This window comes from Saccopteryx leptura, chromosome 3, assembly GCF_036850995.1.
Source record: "Saccopteryx leptura isolate mSacLep1 chromosome 3, mSacLep1_pri_phased_curated, whole genome shotgun sequence".
Lineage (NCBI taxonomy): Eukaryota > Metazoa > Chordata > Mammalia > Chiroptera > Emballonuridae > Saccopteryx > Saccopteryx leptura.
In genome coordinates this window covers 285,238,028-285,253,540 of record NC_089505.1, presented here as the reverse complement: position 1 = coordinate 285,253,540, position 15,513 = coordinate 285,238,028, and the positions used below count along the sequence as shown (strand labels likewise).

The 15,513-nt window shown below is 37.7% G+C and overlaps 1 protein-coding gene across 5 annotated transcripts in view; it reads left to right on the top strand.

Moving 5' to 3' along the window:
* Positions 1-15,513, top strand: part of LCLAT1 (lysocardiolipin acyltransferase 1) — a 162,703-nt gene that overhangs the window by 59,845 nt on the left and 87,345 nt on the right. For 3 of the 5 annotated variants that reach the window (XM_066378590.1, XM_066378592.1, XM_066378591.1), the window contains exons 2-3: positions 4,534-4,702; positions 10,902-11,100. In XM_066378590.1, coding sequence (XP_066234687.1) covers positions 4,538-4,702; positions 10,902-11,100 — 364 coding nt within the window. In that variant the 5' untranslated portion in view covers positions 4,534-4,537. The remainder of the gene's footprint in view (positions 1-4,533; positions 4,703-10,901; positions 11,101-15,513) is intronic. The other 2 variants (XM_066378594.1, XM_066378595.1) reach the window with 1 other exon arrangement.

Genomic DNA, 15,513 nt, shown 5'->3' with positions numbered 1-15,513 from the left:
GTTCTGTATCTCTGTTTTAGGCAACAAAATGGATGTGCCATTTTTATACTATGATTATTTCTTTTCCAAATGACTTTTTTTTTTTTTAGAATGCTATTAATATTATACAAAGAATACACAAAAATATTAAATTACAGTGTTTGTAATTACTTCTTAGAGATGTAGCCTATATTTTTTATGTTAAAGGATTCTAGAAGATTACCAGTAGATGTTTATATTTACCAGTTATATAACCAGACTTTTTTCCAGCAGAAGCTGGCAACCCCTCCGCCCTGACTCTCCAAGTTTTTGTGTGCTCTATGTTATGTTAGGTACTAGGGAACATGAAGGTAAAGGCATCGGGTTTCTTCTCTGAGTTCCTGCGGACTTTAAAATTCGAAGTACTCTTTGCACAAGGTATTAGAAATTTGCTTTAGAATTGTGCCATCTTTATTTTATAGATGAATTATTTTAAAGTGTGTGTGTTTAATAACAGAGGTAATCTACAGTGTGTCTGTAAAGTCATGGTGCACTTTTGACCGGTCACAGGAAAGCAACAAAAGACGATAGAATGTGAAATCTGCACCAAATAAAAGGAAAACTCTCCCAGTTTCATACCTATTCAGTACAGTTCGATGTGGGCTCATGCACAGATTTTTTAGGGCTCCTTAGGTAGCTATCCTGTATAGCCTCTACAGTCTCGTCACTGACTGATGGCCTACCAGAACAGGGTTTCTCCACCAAACTGCCGGTTTCCTTCAACTGCTTATCCCACCAAGTAATGTTATTCCTATGTGGTGGCGCTTCGTTATAAATGCACCGATATTCACATTGCACTTTGGTCACGGATTTGAATTTAGTGAGCCACAGAACACACTGAACTTTCCTCTGTACTGTCCACATCTCGACTGGCATGGCTGTGGGCTTCTCTACTGTGTACACGGTGTTACGTCACCACCTGCGCATGCGCACATGCTGCCACATCATCCTACAGAAACTGGGAGGGTTTTCCTTTTATTTAGTGCAGATTTCACATTTCCATTGTCTTTTGTTGCTTTCCTGTGACTGGTCAAAAGTGCACCGTGACTTTACGGACAGACACACTGTATTTTTGAAAAAGCAGCATCGGTAGCATTTCAGACTGAGCATGGATTCTGACATCCAGTTACTTGGATTCAGAACCCAGCATTGGCATTTACTAGCTATATTAATTTTGAGCATGTTACTTAACCACCTTGTGCCTCAGTATTCTTATATATAAAAGGTGGGGCCATGAAAGTACATACAGCATGGAGTTATTGTGAGTGTTGAACACAAGATCACACAGATAAAATATATTACACAGTGCCTGCATAGTCTAAATTTACTCTAAAAGGTCACATAGCATGATTTTAAAACTAATATTTTTATCTACATTAAAAAATCACTTTTTAAATATACAGTCGGTGAGTTTCAACAAATACATAGCCTTGTAACTTTACTACAATCAGGAATCAGAAAACTCCCCCAAAACTTCCCTTGTGCTGTCCCTTCATAGTCACACCCTCTCCTCAACCCTAACCTTTGGCAACCACTGATCTGTTTCCCACTCTTAGAGTTTTGCCTTTTTCAGAATATTATATGAGTAAAATCATACAGTAAAAAAATAAATCATACTATTTGAGTCTGACCTCTGCCAGTCAGCATAATGCATTTGAGATTAACCCAAATTATTGCATGTGTCACCAGTGTGTCTTTATTGCAGAGTAGTATTCTATTCTATGGATTTAATTCAATTTGTTAACCCATTCACCCCCTGACCAAGATTTGGATTATTTTCATTTTTTGGCCATTGTGAATAATGTTGCTATAAACCATTGTGTATAGGTCTTTGGTTCAACATAAGTTTTCATTTGTCCTGAATATTCTGTAGTGGGCTTGCTGGGTTAACAGTTAACTTTTAAGAAACTGCCTAAACTGTTTTCCAGAGTGGCCATACCATTTTGCATCCCCCCAGCAATGTATATTTTAGTTCTGATCCTAGTCAGCGCTTGATTTTGCCAGTTTTTTAAGAAAACTTTAGCCATTCTAATTAAATGTATTACATAATTCTTAACCATGTTTGTCTATCAAAACCTTGAGACTTGGGAGAAAATGTGGACTGGGGCTAGATTAGATGCAGAGTCAGGGAGGTGTTTATTAGATTTGTTGGAGGTTGGTATGTCTGTCATAGTCATTGTTGTATCCCCGAATGACTAGGTATGTTTATTGTATGTTTATTTGTGCAGGTATTGGGGGGGTATAGAAAAAATTAGGGACTGAAAATGCTGAATTTAGAAGCTTCTTTTTCCCTTTTAAGGTAAGCTATAAGTTAAACTAAAGTTAAACAAAAAGAAGGGCCTGAGTCTCAGAGAAAGCAAAGCTGAGGGTGTGTAGGAATACAGACAATTCTGGGCCCTGTGTGAATAGATTGTTTGACCATGGCTTTCCAGTGGTCTTTTTTTCTGCCCTCGCTCTCTTGCCTCACTTATTAGTTCAGAGATAGAATTTAGTAAAAAAACCCAACAAACAAACAAAAACCAATTCTTAGTATATATTTATTCTGTTTGTACTTTAAATAATTTTGTACATATGTTGTTAAGTATTGGTAGAGATTTGATAATATACTTATTACCCAAGTGAACTTGATTCTGTGTTAAGGAATTTGACCTGTTAAGTTGTTTGTCTGAATTTTTTTAAATTAAATGAGAGGCGGGGAGGTGGAGAGACAGACTCCCAGATGCGCCCTGACCAGGATCCACCTAGCAAGCCCCCTACCAGGCAATGCTCTGCCCATCTCGGGCCATTTCTCCATTGCTTGGCAACCGAGCTATTTTAGCGCCTGAGGCAAGGCCATGAAGCCATCCTCAGCACCTGAGGCCAACTTGCTCCAACTGAGCCATGGCTGCAGGAGGAGAACAGGGGGCATAGAGAAAGAGAAGGGAGGGTGAGAGGTAGAGAAGCAGATGGTTGCTTCTCTTGTGTGCCCTGACCAGGAATCAAACCGAACCCGAGACTTCCACACACTAGGTCGGTGTTCTATCACTGAGTCAACTGGCCAGGGCTTGTTTGTCTAACATTTTTAAAAGTACCATAACATTTGAAATTCTATTTGTTTCCTGTTGTGATTCTTTTTAACTATTCAGAGGTCTTGATAGCTGGAATACCTTTTTTAATATGTATATTTTCTGGCCATTGTTGTTCTTAGTTTAATATTTCCAATAGTTGTATGATCCTGAGGTAAACCATAATTTTACTCTAATATAGTTTAGGTTGTAAAATAAAATGTTTGGTTATTTTAGGCTGTGTTTCCAACAGTTTATTTTAAAACATCAGTATGTTCTTCTGGTTAAGAGGACCCATGAAATAGCAGTTATCTCTGGCATCCATGGGGTATTAGTTCCTGGGCCCTGCAGATACAAAATCTGAGGATGCTCAAGTCCCTTAAATAAAATATCACAGTTTTTGCATATAATCTATGCAATCCTCCCATACTTTAAATTATCTCTAGATTACTTGTAATAAATACCTAATACAATGTAAATGCTATGTGAATAGTTGTTACACTGAATTGTTAAGGGAATACTGAGAAGAAAAAAATGTCTGTACTTGTTTGGTACAGATAAGACAGGAACAGTAACATTGTTTTTCTCCAAATATTTTCTGTCAGTGGTTGAATTCAAAGATCTAGAACAGGCTTCTCTGTTCTACGGGCCCGCAGGCCGCAGGCGGCCCCCTGAGGCCATTTATCCGACCTCCGCTGCACTTCTGGAAGGGGCATCTCTTTCTTTGGTGGTCAGTGAGAGGAGCACTGTATGTGGTGGCCCTCCAGTGGTCTGAGGGTCAGTGAACTGGCCCCCTGTGTAAAAAGTTTGGGGACCCTTGAGAATCTGCAGATTTGGAGGACTGACTATAATCCTTTGATAAATAGTTTAGGAAAGAAAGTGAGGAGTCTGACTTCTCTAGAACCTTTCAGGTCATAAAAAGCCAGTTTAAGACTAATTTACCGAAGATATTACTTTCAGATTCTAATGTAAATAATTAACATTTCTAGATTTAAAAACTTTTTTCAGTGCACTGTAAAATTGTCATCACTTTTAAGCATAGTGACTATTAGGAAGAAACTGTTCTGCAGTTCTTAATCCACTAAGTCTGTTTGTTATAGTAAGATATAAAAAACTTGGGAGTATTTTAAGATTTTGTGTTGGATAATATGGTGGAAAAGAAAATATACAGGTTTATGTTAATACTAATAAGCAGATAAAAAATAAAGGCTTCTAAACAAGACAGCTTTATTTTTGGAGGTCAGACATATACTCTCTTGAAAGTATCAATTTCAAATGTACTGACAGCTTCTGGGACCAGTAGGGCATGTAAGAGGGTCTCACCTCTATGGTATTCAAGCTCTTATATCCTCTATCAGAGCTTATTCTGTAGCCCTATAATTAAAGATTATTATAGGCATCATTCTGTGATTGAATTTGGGCAGTTATATGTATAGTAACAAAATATACCTTTTTTTAAAATATCTTTCAGAATCATGGTGTCATGGAAAGGGATTTTCTTTATTCTCACTCTGTTTTGCGGAAGCTTTTTTGGAAGCATTTTTATGCTGGGTCCCTTTTTACCTTTGATGTTTATAAACCCATCTTGGTATCGCTGGATCAACAACCGCCTTGTGGCAACCTGGCTCACGCTTCCTGTGGTAAGTTACACACCAGAAAAGGAGACTGGAACAAAGTGGTCCAAACTATTGATTTTTACTTTGCTTGAGTCCGATTTAGCTGAATATTAGACCTAAATCTTTCCTGTTAAGAGGTGCATTAGAATTTAAAGGAGGAAATACAAAAACGAGAGAAATAAAAGTAATTTATGCACTTTAAAGTATCTAAGAGATATTTAAAAACTGAGTCTCTTCTCATGAACTTTTTTTTAAAATTTTTTCTTCATTGAGGTATGCTTTACATATAGTTCAGACATTTGGTTTCATTATTGGCCTTACCACTTTCTAGTCATTTAAACTTGGCAAAGCTACTTAGTCTCCCTAAACTTCTCTTTCTTCATCTTTAAAAATGGGCGTATTGATACTATCTACATGCCTCAGAGAGTTATTGTAGGACTACATGAGGTGATAATATAGCCTTTGTAAAATAGGCAAGCCTTTGCTTGTCTATTCATTTTAAAGGGTAGGCTAAACTGTCCTATCAAAGAAAATTCAAAATACATGGTAGCTTGAACAAGGTAGAATTTTATTTATCCTCAGGTACAGGTTGGCAGGTAGCTCTCTCTGCTCCCTGATATCATTTAAGGACTGAGATTCCTTCTGTCCAGCTTGGTATAATATCCTCTTCTGTATGGTCAAGACTGGTTCAGTGCCATTTCTTTGCCCCACTCCACAGGCAGTGGGGAGGGAATGACATCCCAAGCATGTTTCTTTTAGAGTGGTGAATTACAAAGTGCACACATGTCCCTTGCTCACCCATTGGTGAGACTATCTAAAAGTTGGAATAGAATCTGGGAATTGTAGTCTTTTCTTTTTCTGAGCAGTCATGCACACAGTTAAAATGTATTGTTCTAGAAATGCTGGATTTTACTGGACAGATTCTGCTGTAGCTGCTGCTACTACTGCTAGTAGTACCTTTATCATTACCGCAGAATTACATTATATATTTATTTACCTTATACAGCCTTAGTAACATACGCTGGGATGAGTGAGGGAAGAGTGGAGAGATAGTAATTTTTTAAATATAGAGTTCCTCCCAAGCCTCCACTTCATGTGTGATGAAATGGGAAAGGTCCTGTGCTGAGTAGGCCCTGTGTTTAAAACAGTAAGCAATCCAATTACTTCATCTGGTGGTCAACTGGAGAAATGTGGTCCGTCCAGCATTCAGGAAAACCTGGCTCAGCTGGACTCACGGACAATGTGCTGGTCTCTTGTAAGGCGCATTCCCATGAAGATTTTCAAAGGTAACATCATCTGTTTCTCACTTTTGCATTATTACACAATTTGAGAACTGAACACACAGGCAAGATTCAACCACCATCATACTATTATATATTTGAAAAGAACTGGTACTACCTAGCTGTTTAACTCATGCTTTTTTCACTAGTATAGTGTATCAGGCAGAGTCTTTTGGTTGAGAAATGTATTGCACCTGAAACCTGTGTCACCTCAACAAATTCAGTAACAATTAAAAAAAATTACTGATGTTGAATCCCCATCAATTAAAAATTGATGTTCTAGTTTTGAGATAGTGAACATCTCTGTTCAAGGAAATGGAGAAAAATGTCAGGATGTCTTATGACCATGAATTTCATACTTTTATAAGATACTAAAGGAGTTTGTATTTTGAAGCAAATAGGTCATTTTTTATTTAGAAGGAATTTAGTCATTTTCTCCCATAGTAGGTGTACTTTATTTTAAGCAGTCTCAAACAGTTAAGGGTCAGTTTTCACTAAAAATAAATGAGGGTAATGCACTTAGACTGTTTATTGTTCACAGAAATAATCTCAAAATGACCCCTTTTGTAAGCTTCTTTTGTGATTAAGATGATTTCACTGGCAGGATATTTCTTGCTGTACTATTTTTAAGGAATCACATGTTCTGTGTTAAATGAGGTACTACAGTAAAATCACTTAGTGTAGTCCTCCAGCCTGCTGGGAACTACCAGTGTTATGAGGAAAAACTGCTCAAGACACAAACTGTTGTTAAGAGAAGCGGGAGAGGCAGCCAAGAGAGACTAACCTCCAGCGTCTCCTTTTCCCAGAGCTTTTATTGATCAAAAGGTAACAGGATTGCAGGAGAGGGAGATTAGGTGGTATGGGGAAAGTATGTAACAGGATTTCAGGGGAGGGGCAATCTATAAATCTCTAGGCTAATTTCCTAAAGCCCGTTCACGTGCATTCCTTTGTGTTTGCAGAAAGGTCATTCACTCACATAGTTTCTTGGTGTTTGCGTCTAAGAAACCTGCTTTCCTGTGTTTGCAGCAGGGATCACATTCACATCATCATTCACACTCAGGACTTTTTTACTAAAGTTCCCCAAGCCAAGTTATAGAGGGTCCAAGATCAGATAGGTGATTCCCTACAATTTAGCATTTTAGGTGAAGCATTGAGGTCACCTAGCCTAACCTACCTGTGTGTGCAAGAATCCTTTCCAAATAGTCTATGGAGTGAGCCTTTCAGTCTTTCTTGGAACATTTTTATAAATAGGTAGTGCATGTCTTTGTTCATTTCATTTTTGGATGGTTCTATTCAATATAAAATTGTCCGGATCAAACTGCATGTGCCTAGAGCAGTTTTTGATTCTCAGAAGTGAGTCTTTTCAACAGTCCAGTTGTTAGCTAATTACCTGGGATTATGAAAAGTACTTGGAGTTCTGTCTTGTCACCATAACTCATGATTTGGGTATTTAGAGGTCATTTTCTAACTTCCTACCTAGGATACAAGTCTCTTCCACAGCTTGCTGATTTCATTCCAGTCCCAGAACAAAGCAGATGTTCAACAAACACAGACTAATGGATATAATTCTATCTAGTCTGCTTATCTTAAGAAAGGGGGTGCTCAGTGTTTGATGAATGACTTGAGATTGCGAGGCCTTAAATTGCTAAGGATTTGAGGAGCTGGCCAAAGCTGAATCTGAAAAGACAGAGCAGATGAGGAACGTCATCCCGTTGTTCTTACCTCAGGTTTGTGAAAGGTCCTTTGGAATGATAAATGAGAGCATAGGGCATGGTGGCAGAACTTACTCTCTGTGATCATGAATGTCTCACTTTAATATTTTCACACATGTTTGAACTCTTGGAGGTAGTAAATAGTGGTATATAAAAGATCCTCAAAAGTTGCTTCTTTATTTCTAATTCTGGGAGAAATATTTGTCCATTTAGGTGAAAGTCATGAGAGTAATAGCTCTTAGTTCAACAGGAGAAATAAAGCATTGTAAAATTTTTAAGATTAGTTTCTTATTGCTGAAAGTGTCTTCTACATTAGAAATAGTACAAATATGAGGATAGTGTCCTTTTTTTTAGCTTTCAAACTGGATTATTTGAATTCTGGAGTTCTTTATAGACATTACAACTTGATCTCTGTGTTGTATTTATTATTCTGCCTTGCAGAAGTTGTAGATAATGTTGACTAGATATGTCTTGTATGGTATTAAAAATGACTGTGAGCTTGAGATCTAGGGTGCTCAAAAGGTTATATATAACTTTTGGGCACATTCTGATAGACTGCTAGATGGTAAGGAAAAAAAGGTTATATGATATGTTCCTGGACAAACAGTCTGGGATTTAAAATTTTGACATTTTTGATCATGAAAAGCAAATAATTGTTTTGGGGATCCGTAGAAAACATATATTAGAAATAGCATGTAAAAGGTTAAAGTTGAGGTTTGGGGTTTATAAGCTTGAGATTTGAAACTCCTTTTTATAATACAATACAATTAATCGTCAATATCTTTCTATTAAGGGAAGGGTATCTTGTATTTCATTTCTCTGCAATTCTGAAAAGTATATCATAGTGGGATTGATCCAAATTAACCTTGGATGGTGAAGTCACACATATCCTTTTGGCCAGTGGTTGGCAAACTCATTAGTCAGCAGAGCCAAACATCAACAGTACAACGATTGAAATTTCTTTTGAGGGCCAAATTTTTTAAACTTAAACTATATAGGTAGGTACATTCCTTATTGAGGTAGCGTCCGCACATGGGATTTTGTGGAAGAGCCACACTCAAGGAGCCAAAGAGCCACATGTGGCTCGTGAGCCGCAGTTTGCCACCCAGGGCGTCTTGGCCAAGACATTAAATTTAGTGATTTATTTTGGTAGTTGATGGCCCTTTATACTGACAAGTAAAAAAAGAGATATTCTTTACTGTGGGTTCAAGCTTAGAGTATATGCTGTGATTCTCTTCCTCATGAAGTCTTCTACCTAGGGACTTAACTTTCCAGACACCTTGGAATAGGGGTTATAATTATTTGAGTGCTTAAGAACCCTTTTGAAAATCTGATGAAAACTATCGGTATTTTGTCTAGCAATGTACCTGTGTACAGTTTTGAGAAGGGTACGTATTTATTGACCTCTTGAAGGCTATCCTTTTAGGGCTTAATAAATGCCAGGTTAAACACCCAAGCCCCAAAGTGAGTCTCACAGCCAAGGGAAAGTAACTTAATGGAGACCTATGGGATAGCTATAGCTGTGTTAGCCTAAAGGATTTTTTTACTCTAAGATCTTTTTTCTCTCTTTAGCTAATACTCCTTATAACATTTTTCTCTTGATCTTGTTATGTTATTAAAGTCCTATTGTTCTTTTGTATCATATTCTTTAAAAAACTAGCTTTTTTGTGTGTGTGAAATATAGCAAACATACTGAAAAGTTAATAAAACATAAATGCACACTTTAATAAATAATTTTAAAGTGTAACTTAATCAACCAAGTGAAGAAATAGAGCATTGCCAGCCCTACAGCAAGCTACCTAGCTTCCCAGTTACAACACCCTTCTATTTGATAGATGTAGCCACTAACCTGACTTGTAAGGTAATTATTTCCTTGCTTTATATAATATTACTCACATCTATTTATCCTTAAAATATCTTAGTTACTGTCTTAGAAACTTGTATGTATGGACACTTATTATATATATTCTTATTTGTTTGCTTCTGTTTCTCAACATTATGCTTGTGTTGTCAGTATTATTGTAGATACCTGTAGTTCATTTATTTTCAGGTTGTACCATATTCCATTGTTGACTGTACCACAGTTTCTTTGCTACAATTTGATCAAGAATTTTATATTACCAAAGAATTTTTTATTTTCTTTTATCTGCCATGGACCAGTTTTATCTCCATTAATAGTGAAGTCAAATAATAGTGAAGTCAAATAGTATTAACTACAGGCATATGTTAAGTTTATTACATGTAAATTATTTGAAAATTTAAATAGGGCTTGGGATTAGTAATTAAGTTTTCTTATTATCTGTTCTTTTTCTTTTATTTCCTTTTTTTTTTTTTACTGAGTCAGAGAGAGGGATAGATAGGGACAGACAGTCAGGAATGGAGAGAGATGAGAAGCATCAATCATCCGTTTTTTGTTGAGACACCTTAGTTATTCATTGATTGCTTTTTCATATGTGCCTTGACCGTGGGCCTTCAGCAGACCTAGTAACCCCTTGCTCAGGCCAGCAACCTTGAGTCCAAGCTGGTGAGCTTTGCTCCAACCAGATGAGCCTGCGCTCAAGCTGGTGACCTCAGGGTCTCTAACCTAGGTGCTCCACATCCCAATCTGATGCTCTATCCACTACACCACCGCCTAGTCAGTCTGTTCTTTCTCTTTCAAGAACTCCAGTCTATCATACTTTTATTCAAAATATTTTATACAGAGTATATGCTGGCCATCAGAAAAGTTACTTTAAAAATTGAGCAAGAATTTTAGCATTTCTGTGTGCCAAGCACTGTGGCAGGTGCTAGGGCTGCAGCACTCTACTAAAAGGTCATAATGTAGAAGATATAAAACAAAAAGTTTGACTTTCTGTTCCCTCAGCTCTTTCCCCAGTGTTAACTTTCTTGATCTTTTCCATAAAAGAAGTAATAGTCTTATATTATATTTATATACTATCTTGTATCTTATAACCTTAAAAAATTATATAGTGAATTCCTGTACATCTTTTTCTTTTTAACATAGTATCTTCAAGATTTCAATGACAGTTACATTTTTTAATTAGGAAACTGCCAGAGACTTAAATTGGTAGAGCTAAAGATAGAAATGGTGTCTTCATATTCTCCTTCTTCCAGATTAACTTCTTTTACCCGATTTATTATAGAAGACTCATGGAAAACGTTATGCTTTTGACTTATTTATGGGAAATCATAACTTTAATTTGTAATGTATCTATTTTGTTTTTGTCTTAGGCATTGCTGGAGACCATGTTTGGTGTAAAAGTGGTTATAACAGGTGATGCATTTGTTCCTGGAGAAAGAAGTGTTATTATCATGAATCATCGGACAAGAATGGACTGGATGTTCCTATGGAATTGTCTGATGAGATACAGCTACCTCAGGTTGGAGAAAGTTTGTCTCAAAGCCAGTCTCAAACGTGTTCCTGGATTTGGTAGGTTATTCACAAATTAAGTTGTTCCTTCATTTTCTATGTGATATACCCACCTAAAAAAAAATCGCTTACTACGCTGAAGTATGAAAACTATTCCCGTTTTTCTTCACTTGCCTAAAAACAATCACCAGTTTTATTTTTTCTTAGTGGATCATAACAGATTACTCTGTCTGAATCTCTTTTTTGAAACATCTTATGTTGAAAGAGAGAATAAACTTTTCAAGAAAGTAGATACGGTTCCAGAGGGACCAACAGTTTGAAAGATACAAATTAATAATAGTCAGTGACTTTTTATTCCATGTCATGCATGTGGTAATTTAGGTCAGAAACTGGCTCGTGTTGATGAGGCACTTGAAGTAATACATACATGTTTATCTAATAAATATAAATTGAATACCCATTGGTTCTAAGCATTGTACTCAGTTCTGGTATTTTTTTATATATAAATATATATATATTTTCAATTACAGTTGACATACAATATTATATTAGTTTCAGGTGTACAAATAGTGGTTAGACATTTATATAACTTACAAAGTAATCACCCCAGTAAATCCAGTAGTCACCTCACACCATACGTAGTTATTACAGTATTATTCACTACATTCCCAATGCTATACTTTATGCTCCTCTGACTGTCTTAATTACTGCCAATGTGTCTTTTTTTTTTTTTTTTTTTTTTTGCTAGAGAGAATGAGACAGAGATGGACAGGAAGGGAGAGAGATGAGAAACATCAACTTGTAATTGCAGCACTTTTAGTTCATTGATTGCTTCTCATATGTGCCTTGACTGGCTCCAGCAGAGCCAGTGACCCCTTGCTCAAGTCAGAGACCTTGGACTCAAGCCAGTGACCATGGGGGTCATATTTAGGATCCCATGCTCAACAGCGCCAGATGACCCCATGCATAAGCCAGTAACCTTGGGGTTTTGAACCTGGGTCCTCAGCATCCCGGGTCGATGCTCTATTCACTGTTCCACCTCCTGGTCAAGCATGTACTTCTTAATTCCTTCACCTTTTATACCCATTTTCCAACTCCTTCCATCTGGCAACCATCAGTTTAGTTTGTGTCTGTATTGCCTGTTCAGTTATTTTTTTAGATTCTACATAGAATTAAAATCATACGGTATTTGTCTCTCTCTCTCTGACTTATTTCACTTAGCACAATAGTCTCTAGGTCAGGGGTCCCCAGAGTTTTTACACAAGGGGCCAGTTCACTGTCCCTCAGACCGTTGGAGGGCTGGACTATAAAAAAAACTATGAACAAATCCCTATGCACACTGCACATATCTTATTTTAAAGTAAAAAAACAAAACAAAATGGGAACAAATACAATATTTAAAATAAAGAACAAGTAAATTTAAATCAACAAACTGACCAGTATTTCAATGGGAACTATGCTCCTGTCACTGACCACCAATGAGAGAGGTGCCCCTTCCGGAAGTGCGGCAGGGGCCGGATAAATGGCCTCAGGGGGCCGCATGCGGCCCACGGGCTGTAGTTTGGGGACCCCTGCTCTAGGTCCATCCATATTGTTACAAATGGCAAGATTTCATTCTTTTTATGGCTGTGTAATATTTCAGTGTGTGTGTGTGTACGTGTGTGTATATACACATATACCGCCTATTCTTTCTCCATTTGTCTGTTGATGAACATTTAGATCACTTCAGTATCTTGGCTATTGCAAATAATGCTGCTGCAACAAACACAGGGGTGCATATGTCTTTTCAATTGATCTTTTCGATTTCTTTGGATAAATACTCAGAAGTAGAATTGCTGGGTCATATGGTAGTATATTTTTAATTTTGGGGGGAATCTCCATACTCTTTTTTTCTAGTGGCTATACCAATTTATAACTCACCAACAGTGAACAAGGATTTTATTTTCCTCACATCCTCACCATACTTATTTGTTGATTATCGATGATAGCCATTCTGACAGGAGTAAGGTGATAGCTCATTGGTGTTTTTTTTTTTGTTTTTTTTTTTCTGAAGCTGGAAACAGGGAGAGACAGTCAGACAGACTCCCGCATGCGCCCAACCGGGATCCACCCGGCACGCCCACCAGGGGCGGTGCTCTGCCCCCCAGGGGGCGATGCTCTGCCCATCCTGGGCGTCGCCATATTGCGACCAGAGCCACTCTAGCGCCTGAGGCAGAGGCCACAGAGCCATGCCCAGCGCCCGGGCCATCTTTGCTCCAATGGAGCCTTGGCTGCGGGAGGGGAAGAGAGAGACAGAGAGGAAAGCGCGGCGGAGGGGTGGAGAAGCAAATGGGCGCTTCTCCTATGTGCCCTGGCCGGGAATCGAACCCGGGTCCTCCGCACGCTAGGCCGACGCTAGCTCATTGGTGTTTTAATATGCATTTTCCTGATGACTAGTGATGTTGAGCATCTTTACCTGTGTCTGTTGGCCATTTGCATGTCCCCTTGGAAGAAATGTCTGTTCAGGTTCTCTCCTCATGTTTTAATTGGATTGTTTGGGGAGTTTTTTGTTTGTATATTTTTGGTGTTAAATTGTATAAGTTCCTTCTATATATTTTTTTTTATAATTTTATTTTTAATGGGGCGACATCAATAAATCAGATACATATATTCAAAGATAACAAGTCCAGGTTATCTTGTCGTTCAATTATGTTGCATACCCATCACCCAAAGTCAGATTGTCCTCTGTCACCTTCTATCTAGTTTTCTTTGTGCCCCTCCCCCTCCCCCTTCCCTCTCCCTTTCCCCCCTCCCCCCTCCCCGTAACCACCACACTCTTATCAATGTCTCTTAGTTTCACTTTTATGTCCCACCTACGTATGGAATAATGCAGTTCCTGGTTTTTTCTGATTTACTTATTTTGCTTCGTATCATGTTATGAAGATCCCACCATTTTGCTGTAAATGATCCGATGTCATCATTTCTTATGGCTGAGTAGTATTCCATAGTGTATATGTGCCACATCTTCTTTATCCAGTCATCTATTGATGGGCTTTTTGGTTGTTTCCATGTCCTGGCCACTGTGAACAATGCTGCAATAAACATGGGGCTGCATGTGTCTTTACGTATCAATGTTTCTGAGTTTTGGGGGTATATACACAGTAGAGGGATTGCTGGGTCATAAGGTAGTTCTATTTTCAGTTTTTTGAGGAACCACCATACTTTCTTCCATAATGGTTGTACTACTTTACATTCCCACCAACAGTGGATGAGGGTTCCTTTTTCTCCACAGCCTCTCCAACATTTGCTATTACCTGTCTTGTTAATAATAGCTACTCTAACAGGTGTGAGGTGGTATCTCATTGCAGTTTTGATTTGCATTTCTCTAATAGCTAAAGAAGATGAGCATCTTTTCATATATCTGTTGGCCATTTGTATTTCTTCCTGGGAGAAGTGTCTGTTCATATCCTCTTCCCATTTTTTTTTTTATTGGATTGCTTGTTGTTGAGTTTTATGAGTTCTTTGTATATTTTGGATATTAGGCCCTTATCTGAGCTGTTGTTTGAAAATATCATTTCCCACTTAGTTGGCTGTCTGTTTATTTTGTTATCAGTTTCTCTTGCTGAGCAAAAACTTCTTAGTCTGATGTAGTCCCATTCATTAATTTTTGCCTTCACTTCTCTTGCCCTGTTCATTGTAGCGAACTATTTTGTGAGTACTTTTGCACTCCATCGTCCTTTGCTACTGTTAATCTCCATCTTCTCCCCCCCTTTCTTTTTGTTGTTGTCACAGTTTAAATTTGGTTTTATTGTGTTCTTCTTGGAGCTTTTACTTGTGGCTTTGTTTGTTTTTGTTTTTTGTATCTGATTGGAGAACCCCCTTTAGTAATTCCTGGAGTGGGGGTTTTCTGATGATAAATTCCCTCATCTTTTCTGTATCTGTGAATGTTTTTATTTCTCCTTCATATTTGAAGGATAGCTTTGATGGGTATAGTATTCGTGGCTGAAAGTTCCTCTCTTTCAGGACTTTAAATATTGGGGTCCACTCTCTTCTAGCTTGTAGAGTTTCTGCTGAGAAATCTGATGATAATCTAATGGGCCTTCCTTTATATGTTGTATTCTTCTTTTCCCTGGCTGCCTTGAGAATTTTTTCTTTGCTGTTGGTTTGTGCCAATTTCATTATGATATGCCTTGGAATAGGTTTGTTGGGGTTAAGAAAACTCGGAGTTCTGTTTGCTTCTTGAACTTGAGGCTTTAGTTTTTTCCACAGGCTTGGGAAGTTCTCGTCTATTATTTGTTTGAGTATGTTCTCCATTCCATTTTCTCTCTCTTCTCCCTCTGATATACCTATTATTCTTATGTTATTCTTTTTGATGGAGTTCAATAATTCTTGTAGGGCTATCTCATTTTTTTTTAATTTTTGAGTCTCTTTCTTCTTCTCTCTGTTGTGCCTCAAGTTGATTGTCTTCTATTTCACTAATCCTCTCTTCTCTCT